The sequence below is a fragment of the Ictalurus furcatus genome, chromosome 28 (genome assembly GCF_023375685.1).
Source record: "Ictalurus furcatus strain D&B chromosome 28, Billie_1.0, whole genome shotgun sequence".
NCBI classification, from domain to species: domain Eukaryota; kingdom Metazoa; phylum Chordata; class Actinopteri; order Siluriformes; family Ictaluridae; genus Ictalurus; species Ictalurus furcatus.
This window is the reverse complement of record NC_071282.1, coordinates 4633414-4644105: the sequence shown is the minus strand read 5'-3', so window position 1 is coordinate 4644105 and position 10692 is coordinate 4633414. Positions and strand designations below refer to the sequence as shown.

Sequence of the window (10692 nt, the reverse complement as noted above, 5' to 3'; positions counted from 1 at the left end):
ACACGGTTAGTGTTTTTGTTTATACTGTGCGATATTTTCGAACAGATTGAACTGGATTTGTTTATATAAACAAACTAGTAGCTTAATTTACACCAACGCAACTCCGACAAGACAGTCACTAACGATACCGCACACATGACTCACATTCACGTTATTAAATCTTCTTTCGCTTCTTTATCCTGCGAGCTTCATCTCTGTCCACTCCCCCACATAAAAGTAAATACGTCCAGCTCGTGACTTTTTTTTTTGTGTGTGTGTGTGTGTTAACAAAAGGAAAGAAAAAAAAATCTGAACAGTGCACTTCATATTCGTATAAATATCGGTGTCTGTTCAGGCCACATGATGTATCCGTAATCAGGTTACATCTCTGTGACACATTATATTCACGATGCGGCGAATTAGGGCTCATCTATACATTATTGAACATATAGGGTGTATATTAAAGTACATACCACTAGGGGGAGTGTGCACTAGGGGGCAGTATCAGAGAATGTACAGAAAATAAAGCCGCAGTGGTGCTGCAAATATACACCGCTTCATTTCTTAGAGTGTTAAAACTAAAGCGGAGAGAGGGGAAATAAAAAGAAGAGAGAAAGAAATACAGAAGAAACAGAGGGGAATTTTAAAACGAAGAGAGGAAAAGATGTCACCTTTGGAATAAATGATTTCAATTGAAACGAAAAAACAAAACAAAAACAAAGAACGGAATGCATTTCTGTTTATTTATTTACTTATTTATATATTTTAAAGTCTTTTCTCAAAATTCTCAAACTACGCGATAATGTACAATTATTTTTCTGGTCATTGATTAAGTTGTTTTTTTTTTTAAAGAAAAGAAAAAGTTTTTTTGTTTGTAGAACCTAGTGACTTGAGAGAACTTGGATGTCTCCGGTTCAAACGAACGTCACAGAGTGGATATGATAGCTCCTCTATCATGGCTCGTCTTCTGTGAGGATTTATGTCACGGCTTAAAAGAATGGAGCTAAATTAGGTCTGAAAGCTCTGCGCCTCCGTTTCAGACCAGAACACAAAGAAACACAAAGGAACGGCCCGATTGGTCCCTGGCATCTCGGCGAGTGCAAGAAACTCGGTGACTTGCGAGATTTAAACAGTACATGGCATGATAAATAAACGGCATTTCATTGGAGTGAAATGAAGTCAGAATAAAGACGTGATACGATCATTTATAATAGTGATAATAACACACACCGGTCGCAGTGCATATTTGAGTGGAGGCGTCGATAAACGCCGCAGTGGGGGTCTCCACACGGCTGGTTCACGCAGCCTTGGGTTTTTTTTTTTTTTTTAAAGATTCTCAGCAGGTGTTTCGAGCCATTTAGACTGCAGACACACACATACACACACTGTATATGATTACAGACGAATCGTGTGTGCAGCGAAACTCGTGCTTAGCACCGAGACGGCGTGATCGAAACAATGTCAAATTCACTTCCCCTACACGCCATCACACCTATCTTCCTGATTCCTGATTCAACAATCAGGTGTTTATTCTTTTGCATTTCCATGTTTTTATTTTTTATTTTATGGTTGCTATTAATTAGGTCTTGGGTAGCAAACCAAATGAGAACAAACGAACAACAACAACAAAAAAAACGACGACTCCACAAGGTCAACCGAGACAAACTGTGGACAGAATGTTAGGTTCGTGCGAGGCTTGTGGTTTCGTTATTAACCGCACAAAGAAAGCAAGAAATCCTTCTAAAAAACAAAAACAAATAAAAAAAACAAATAAAACAAGGCAATTGACTTTGACAAATGTGACGGCAAGCCCAATCTGGCTTAACGATTCACTTCTTGCCTTTCATGAGCTGCTAAGCGGACCATAATCTTAGGTCGATTCTCACCTTGCAAGATCAGCACCTCGGATGTTTCCTTCCTTTGTATTCCTTATTTATTTATTTATTTTAACGTTCCTGTCGGCTTCCTACGTCCTAGCACAGCCATCAGGCGTTCTCGGGTGGTGTCTTGAAGGTCTTGGCTATCCAAATGATCACGCTCAAACCTAACACAAAAAATAGTCTTTGCTTCACGTACGAGATGGTGAAAAGACGACGGAGGAAAATGGGAAGCGCGAAAGTGTCACACGAATGAAGACGACTACGAGCGGCTGAAAATCGCCAGCAGGCTGAGAATAGAAACAGGGTAAAGAGCGCTCGTCTTTGAATAACGGAAATGTCAAGCCGATTTTAAAGTTGAAGATTAGTGCCATCCTAAACGTTACAAGGCACTTTTCCCAACTACTTCACCTTCATACCGAGTGAAGCGAGGACACAAGTGTAGAGCTTGGTTGGGCTGGAATAATACCCCCCCAAAAAGAAAGAAAAAAAGAAGACAAGGGTGAAAGAGCTGGCTGTTTTATTTAATTCCTTTGGTCAATGTGTGTGTGGCGTGTGTGCCCAAGGCCTCGGTAATGGATAGCTGGTCTTCCCATTGTCCAGCGCTAAATGGTTTTTCTGTCAGCTCCTTCATACATAAATGACCCCAACCACAGGGTGAGGGTTAAAAACACTTTTCCAGGTGGAATGCTTGGTGGAAGAACCAGACAGAGGAAATAAAGTGGAAGAAAAGTAGGTGGCCTCTGATAATGATCTGAACAGTGGCCGATGAAAACTGGGCTCCGTGTGGCACCGATCAATGGGAGTGTGACAGACTGAGGCATCAGCACAAATGAAGCTAACCAGAGGTGAAAGAAGGGGTGTGGTCAATGAAAATGACATGCTACGGACCACCTGAAATACCAAGGTCGCGGTATCTTTGCTACCATATTAGGTTCCCTAATGTTTCCATGCCTTTTAGTTCCAACGTGTTAAGTCCTACTACATTTAGCACCCTTTAACACGCAAAAATCCCTCGAATATCCGTTTCACTACTCTTAAGAAAGAAATACAACACGACTAGGAGCGCCGTTCCAGGAAAATAATCGATGACGCTGTGCCGTGATGCATCCCTGTGCGAAGTGGAGCTACTGTTACAGCTTGCACTCAAAATGTTCGGGCCTGTTGAATACAAAACCCTCGATGCAACATTTAAACAAAAGGTCCGAGTCCTTAATGTGGGACCGAATGATGAAACGTGGGATGAAGAAGAAGAAGAGAAAAAATGGTAACCATCATTTCAGGCAAAGACGTCACATCAAGGATATATTCACTAGTGTGAATGGATGTGCGGCCAAAAATAAAGAGCTGGAGAGAATGAAAACCTTCACATAAAAAAAACAAAAAAACAACAAAAAAAAACAACCACCACACACACACCTTCATACTGCCTCAGTGTCTCAGGGGTTACATACACCCCCACTTGTATTATCTTGACCTGTGTATTAATGCAGAAAATGCGCCTGCACCTGAAGCTAGGCATACAGTCATAAAGAACTCTTCTCCCTCTAAGAAAGCCTTAAGTGAAGATTCGTGATATGAAAACCAACTGAATGCCTAAAGAATCCGAATAAATGTAGGATGCTTCGTAGAGGTGCACCGATGTAAAGGCTATTGTTCACGCTATGGGGCATCGGACAATAGTTTAAAAACATCCGATGATCAGGGACGATTATATCCTGTCAATCAAAAGAGGGCGGGAAAACACATCGATTTGTGCTGTGTGTAAAGACGATGTCTCTTGTGTGGAACGACGACAAAACTGCAGTTTGTAATCTCTGCACTGATAAAATTTTACACCGGAAGTGAGCAGCAGTGAAGCGGGAGTTTCAGCGTCGAGTCATTTATTTATTTTTTTTTGCCGCGCTACTCGAGCTGAATTAAAGGGCCAGTACACTGTTGAGATTTAAAGATTTAAATGGAGATGAGTTGACAAAAAGTATATATTGCACAGAGTAGTGTAAAGCATACATTTGTAGAGTAATATATTTCATATCCAGTTAATGTTCATATATAAAAAAGTTGATATTATATATTACCTGTTGGATATCAGTGATGAAGTAGAAATGCTTGCGTTTGTGGTGAGTGAATGTGAGACTAACAGGAGGATTTTCACAATTCGGTCAATGTTTATATGAATGAATAACATTCAATAAGTTAAGAAATCTTACTTTAATCTTCAGAATTGAGTTCATGTGTTAACGTTAATGAGAGTAATGTGTTTCTGTTGATGAGACCAGTTACTGTGAAACAGCTCGTTGAAATGGAGAGAATAAAGTTTTTATTTGCATTTCCTTCAGAATTGTGGAATTCATTATTATTCATTTAAAAGAAGGTATTAAAGGCAGAACTATCGGTATCGGTTATGGGTATCGGCCGATATCACTCTGAATAATCGGTTATCGGTATCGGCCGATATCACTCTGAATAATCGGTTATCGGTATCGGCCGATATCACTCTGAATAATCGGTTATCGGTATCGGCCGATATCACTCTGAATAATCGGTTATCGGTATCGGCCGATATCACTCTGAATAATCGGTTATCGGTATCGGCCGATATCACTCTGAATAATCGGTTATCGGTATCGGCCGATATCACTCTGAATAATCGGTTATCGGTATCGGCCGATATCACTCTGAATAATCGGTTATCGGTATCGGCCGATATCACTCTGAATAATCGGTTATCGGTATCGGCCGATATCACTCTGAATAATCGGTTATCGGTATCGGCCGATATCACTCTGAATAATCGGTTATCGGTATCGGCCGATATCACTCTGAATAATCGGCAGAGAAATTTCGTATCGGTGCATCTCTAATACTTAGTCCTAGCAAAGGGAGTGAAGGCAGAATGGTCCGACAAACACACAATTACTAAAGCTGTATAACTCTAACATTATAATGTCGGATGAAAAGATTTACTGCCTTCAAAAAAAAATCTGAAGGTAGTCAACAAGTGTGTGGGCACTCAGTGGAGCTTAATATTTATCATGTTTAAATTTTTATCTTTAATTGTCTCTCTTTACTGGGTGTCCCTCAACTGTTTGCTTCCAGCAGTGTTTAATTTCAGGGTGGAGTTCTTGATATTAGACTCTCCCCCCCGACGGGAGCTTTTATTGCTCCTTGGCCACTCCACACAGGATTAATGTCACCAAGTCAGACCCGAGGCACACAAAGACTCCAATATGAGCACATAAAATGTGGGGTCAGAGAGATTTACCGTCCGCACTTTGATGAGCAAACTGAGAGCTTTGCTTTGGACCATGACTCCGGTCTAGGGATTCAAATATGTCGTAATGCTCTTACGGGTAAACGAAGTTGGCGGCTACGAAACAAGTAAGCACCTTGTCTTGCTAAGAAAGACTGATCGATAAAAATGTACTCGGAGTGGCCACCTTATGCACTTCACAACATCCATACATTCAATATTCGCATTAAAACTTCCTCATAAGCACCAAGTGGACCTGCTAGATCAGGGGTGGGCAGTCTTATCCGGAAAGGGCCGGTGTGGGTGCAGGTTTTCCTTCCAACCAAGCAGGAGGCACACCTGATTCCACCTGTTTAATCAGCTGATCTTGGCTTTCAATAGACTCAGGTGTGGCTTCTACTTATAAACCAATCGTATAACTGTATGATCATTGATAGGGTAACGTTTTCTGTGAAGAAATATTTACTTGATAGTTATCAAAGGAGTCTCCATTTTGTAACAAGCTGAGGTGAAGGTGTCATTTACAAGTACGTTTTCCACCACAGGAAAGTCTTCAAGATAGAGAAGAACAGGAACGAACTTGTTTCTCTGACATTCGCAGCATTCTATGCAACTATAAACGGATAAAAAAATATCCTTACTGTACTTGCTTTAGGAACATATAGCTCCTGAAAACAACAACAACACAACAATAACTGTTCACAACTTGTAATAATACTACTAAGGATAATACTAACACGGTGCAGTGAAAACGTTGTTATTGGTGTTAACTCCAGAAATACGAAGCTATTCGAAATTCAAGGACCAAACGTAAAAAGTGTCGCGGGAGCATGGAATGCTGACCCTGTACCTTCCGAGCACAAATCTGCCATACGCGCGCGTTAATCCGTGCACACTATGTCAGATAAAACTAATGAATTACCCCTGCTAGCATAAATCAGTGTGCTGCCTTTTCATGTTGGGCTTTAATGAGTTATCGAAGCTTAATTAATTCACCGTGAATTCCTAAAATGAACTCCGTGAGCTTCCATTAAGATTCAGCGTGTTTAGGGGACTGTGTACAGAGCGTTCTGTCGACATGCCTGGGAAAACATCCCTTCCCTACTCCCTTACCAAAGTACAAATAAACAAACAAATAAATAAATACATTCATTTTCCTGTAGCTTAATTGATCAATCCCATCACAAGAAGCCTAACCCTCTCCATTATCATGATAATGAAAAACGATTGTGGAATACACATGAAATTCAGGCCTTGAATCACCTAATTGAAACTCTAATATATATCCATTATTTATACATTACCACACAATAATATCCTTCTCCCTGACAACCCAACAGAGATTCGTCAAGATCCTCCTTGATGGATACATCTAACTGGTTATGTGAAACCCAGTGTAGCTCTGAAAAGAGTCTGGTTTGTCTTGTGTACTTATAGTCCTGCATAGACACCTAGCCAGAAGGTATCTGCACATTAGAAATCAACAGGAACCGAGTTTATGAGTGTTGTATCTTTACTACTAAACAGCGTCATCTATTCCAAGATGCTCACAACTATTAAGTCAATTCGTCCCGATGGTATGTTAAAGGCACTTACTTGAGCGTGAACTGTTCCACTGTTGAGTTTGGCACCAAGTACAGGTAGATGTTGAGAGTCTCGCCAGGCTTTAACGGTTTGTCAGGAAGCCTCAAGAAGAGGTTCTTGTCCAGTTGCTTGTCCACTACTAGTTGCTCCTGACTGGGCTGGTACAGGCTGATGCTCCCAATCCGAAGTAGTGGTTGCTGGGATGTGCTCTCCGCCCTGGACCCTCCTCCTCGCCTGGGGTAACTTTCGCCACACTCCCCTTTGCTGTCTGGATCATGGAGGGTGTAGTAGAGCTCCGCCTGGAGGGTTTCCCCGGTCATCTCCAGAACGTCTGCGACTGAGGGCTTCCTGCGTCCCAAAGGTGCCACGTTGACATTGAACCATGTAGAAGGAAGGTCCAGCTGGGCCAAGCACTGTGCCAAGTTACCCTGGAGTCTGCAAGAAGTCTTGATCTCCCGAACATCCCGGAAGGCATGTAACCTCACACAAGGCAGCTTGTCCTGGACCTTGAAGTCATCCCAGTCGCGGCCTGCAATGTAAAACAGCACCTGGACCACTGGGTTGCTTGCGAAGACCTTAGACTGTACGATAAAGGCTCGCACCTTCCAGTTGACTGTCAGCCTACCCGGGATGTCCAGGGGACTTGAAGGCTGTAAAAGATCTTTGGAAAGAGTCTGGTCCTGGGTGAAAGGACCCAGAGAGATGTTGACTGAGGGTAACTCCCTGGTCTGAAAGACCACAAAGCTCTCAGAACGATGCAAGGGGTGGCCGTAAGGGACATTTCGGACTGGAGTTCGGCTCTCTTCAAGAAAGAAGGCCAGTTGGGTGTTGGAGAGCTTGAAGCTGGCAGGAAGATAGAGGTCTGGGGGGCTGGAGGTGGCAGTAGCAGCAGGGACATTGAGTAGGGCATCATAGTTGGTGGGGGAAACTTTACCTGCAACTGCAGAGACAACAAAAGGAAATGTAAGATAGATATAGCTTTGAACAGGAAACAATATGCATATTATCACACACTGCTCAGGAAATTTCCAATGAGTCAATGAACTCAGAAACATTAACAGTCAGTGGGCACACTCAGATACAGACTTTTAAGCATGGTTATACTTACATGAAGAAAAAGAAAAAAAAATTAATATAACTTTTTTTTTGTTGCTTTTTTTTTGCTAAAATGAGATCTTTAATTGAGGTTCACATAATTCCGCTGTTTGTGCAATGACACTGTATGCAAAGACATCACTGTCCAGTGCCTAGGGACAGACATAGTTAAATTAATTTCTCAATGTCTGCACCATACTTTGATCATAGCTAAGAATAGACAAGAAGAAACCGAACTACCTCGACAAAACCACACAGATCAATTTATAAATCTTTCAGACTGACAATAATTCCACAAATTAAACCAATATAAAGGTCACAGGGATACAGGCAAAGCAACAAGGAACAATCAGAAAACCATAAACAAAATAGGCAAAGCTGGTTTCAAAAAGAGAGCAAATGCAACATACTTATCAGAAGAAATAGTGAACAGAGAAGACATGGCCTGTCTTTCGGGTGTAGTGGAGCGACAAAATGTCCCATATTACTACTACTCTGCAGTGCAGCTCAACTAAAATACAGTCGTGGCCCGCACAAAGGAATATCCATGAAAATTCAGCGATAATCCCAAAACAATCCGAGCCAGAAGTTGGGTGAGTGAATCTTTGAAAGAATTTGTATTCCCACACCAAGTTTCCAAAACTTATCTGAGTTGATCAAAAGTCCCGCTTATTAATCCATCCATGTCACGATCCCTTAGAAAACAAACACCGAGGGTAGCGTGAATCCCGGTGAGAACGTCAACCAGCATGTGTGTTCCAGCATGCTGAAACTCTCTGTGCTCTCTTATTCCGTGAACTAACCCCTTCCACTCTGTCGCTCCTGCTCCAGAGCTTGACTCCTCCTAGCAGTTCCAGTCGCGCCGCCCACCCAGAGACAAAGACCAGACACCACCCTGTCTCACCACACCTTGCCTGAGCTTTATAATCACCACTTTAGCTCCTAGCCTGTGTGAAAACACAGGCCTCCCAGGACATTGACACCAGGCTGACTACAAACTCTCCTGTTCCATTTATCTTCTCCCGACGGACATGTTCAGGCAGACAATATGCATTTCTGTGCATCTGTATGTGTGTGTGTTCCTGGGATGTAGTGGGGGAGGGTTGCATTACTTGAACGCCTTCAGGCAGAGACAGAAATGGGGGATTAGAGGAAAGATCATTGGTGAATTAGCCCTGCTCTCCTTCCCCGTCCACAGACTTGCTCAGAAATACATTTGAATGAAAGAGGGGGATGGGGGTGACACTCGTTCAACACTTACTCCAGAGAATGGCTTCTCAACAGCTTACAAAGAAAGAGAAGAAATCTGCATATGTGGAACTTCCTTCGCTTAAATAACGATTTTTCTTTTGGGAACAACATTAGAAAGTCACTCGCATCCCTCCTGAATTCCTATTACACAACCAGTTCCTGCCCACTCTATTCTATATAGCTGAAGGTTACTATCTTCTTCGCTTTCAATGGAGGTGCTCTGATTGTAAATGGCTGGATTCGGTTTCGCTCTTGCTCCAAGGTCTGCGCACCTTTGGCACAATTGTAGACTGCGGAGCGAGAAATGAATACCTCCTAAAGGGATGAGCTAATGCCTGTGAAAGCCAATCCATTACAAACACATTAGCCGCTAAAGAGTCTTTCTCCGAAACCTTTCCAGAATGCAGGTAGACAGATGTGGATGGGTCCAAATCCGCCCCCCGCACACAAATCCCCCCCTCACGCACCCCACCCAAAAACCACTTCCTATCACACTGGCTGCTTCAGGGCAATGACTTCACGCACACTTGCACGAGATGATACATAACTGTTCATCATGTTGCATTCTTTTTGCACGACAGCAACAAGAAAGCCAAAAGTCTCCCTTATTCAACTTCTTTTAAGGAATTATCTGTTGCTGCATCGCCAATTCACACGACATACTAAGTAAATGTGGCTTGAGCAATCTGCAGTGCTCGAATCTTTGCTATTCCCGAGTAATTCCGTTTTACACCTTCGCATTGATAGAAATCCCCATTTCTACCTTTAACTTGATGCGAATTGAGAAATTCTTGGATGAAATATTTTCCCAAAAGGTTGCGATCAGTAGCAACCTTTTCCGACCATGCCACCATTTCAGACCATAATAACCCAAACATACCAGCCTTAATGCATTTTACAGAGGAGCCCACCCCCCATACCCTTCAGTCATTCTGGACTGTACATTATTCTGCTTGACAGGAATGCTAATGTACAACAAAACAACATCATAAACATCATAAATTTCAGTTCGAAACCAAAATAAAGAATTCACCTTGACAGCCAGAGACATCAGTGTAGGGATGGGGAAGACTACAGCATCCTTTGCATTACTGAGAGAGCCTGACAAGTGATGAAATGTAATTGCAGACCCGGTGTTCTTGTTTGAAGTCACTTTAACTTTTGAAATTGTTTAAATGACACGCAGGCCTATTTCGCATTCGGAATTACCCGGCAAATTGATCAGAGGATTGTGGTAATTAATAAGTTGCTCCTCAAGCGGGCTGCTGCATAGAGAAATGATGATTGAAGAACACTTCCAGTAGAATCATTGTATTGAAATGCACCCAGAAAGGGGGGGGGTCATTCTGAGAGTACGAGGGATCAAACAATACAAAGTGAGTGATCAAACACAGAATTAATGCAATGTGAACGGTAAATCACCGAGCAACAGTCACGAAGAAAGCGACTCTCATTTTCACAAATAACAGCATGGATCTTCTTAATTCAATAATACATATTGTTACATTAAACATATTGAACTACGTTTTGTGTTCCATTAGCATTTCTTCTGAGCCGGGAGTAATAATTTTCCAGCGAGGGCTCTTGAGAAAATGTGTGTTCTGAGTAAAGCAGTAGAGGTGCATCAGACTTTCTTTCTTTTTTTTGGTTTTA

At 42.1% G+C, this 10692-nt stretch overlaps 1 protein-coding gene across 2 annotated transcripts in view; it reads right to left on the bottom strand.

Moving 5' to 3' along the window:
• tmem132e (transmembrane protein 132E) overlaps nucleotides 1–10692 on the bottom strand; it is a 268491-nt gene that overhangs the window by 79077 nt on the left and 178722 nt on the right. The window contains exons 1-2 of one of the 2 annotated variants that reach the window (XM_053618724.1): nucleotides 8199–9476; nucleotides 6706–7633 (exon numbers count right to left, since the gene is read on the bottom strand). In XM_053618724.1, the coding sequence (XP_053474699.1) occupies nucleotides 6706–7633; nucleotides 8199–8271 (1001 nt within the window). In that variant the 5' untranslated portion in view covers nucleotides 8272–9476. Of the gene's footprint in view, nucleotides 1–6705; nucleotides 7634–8198; nucleotides 9477–10692 lie in introns of those variants that run through there. The other variant, XM_053618725.1, reaches the window with a different exon arrangement.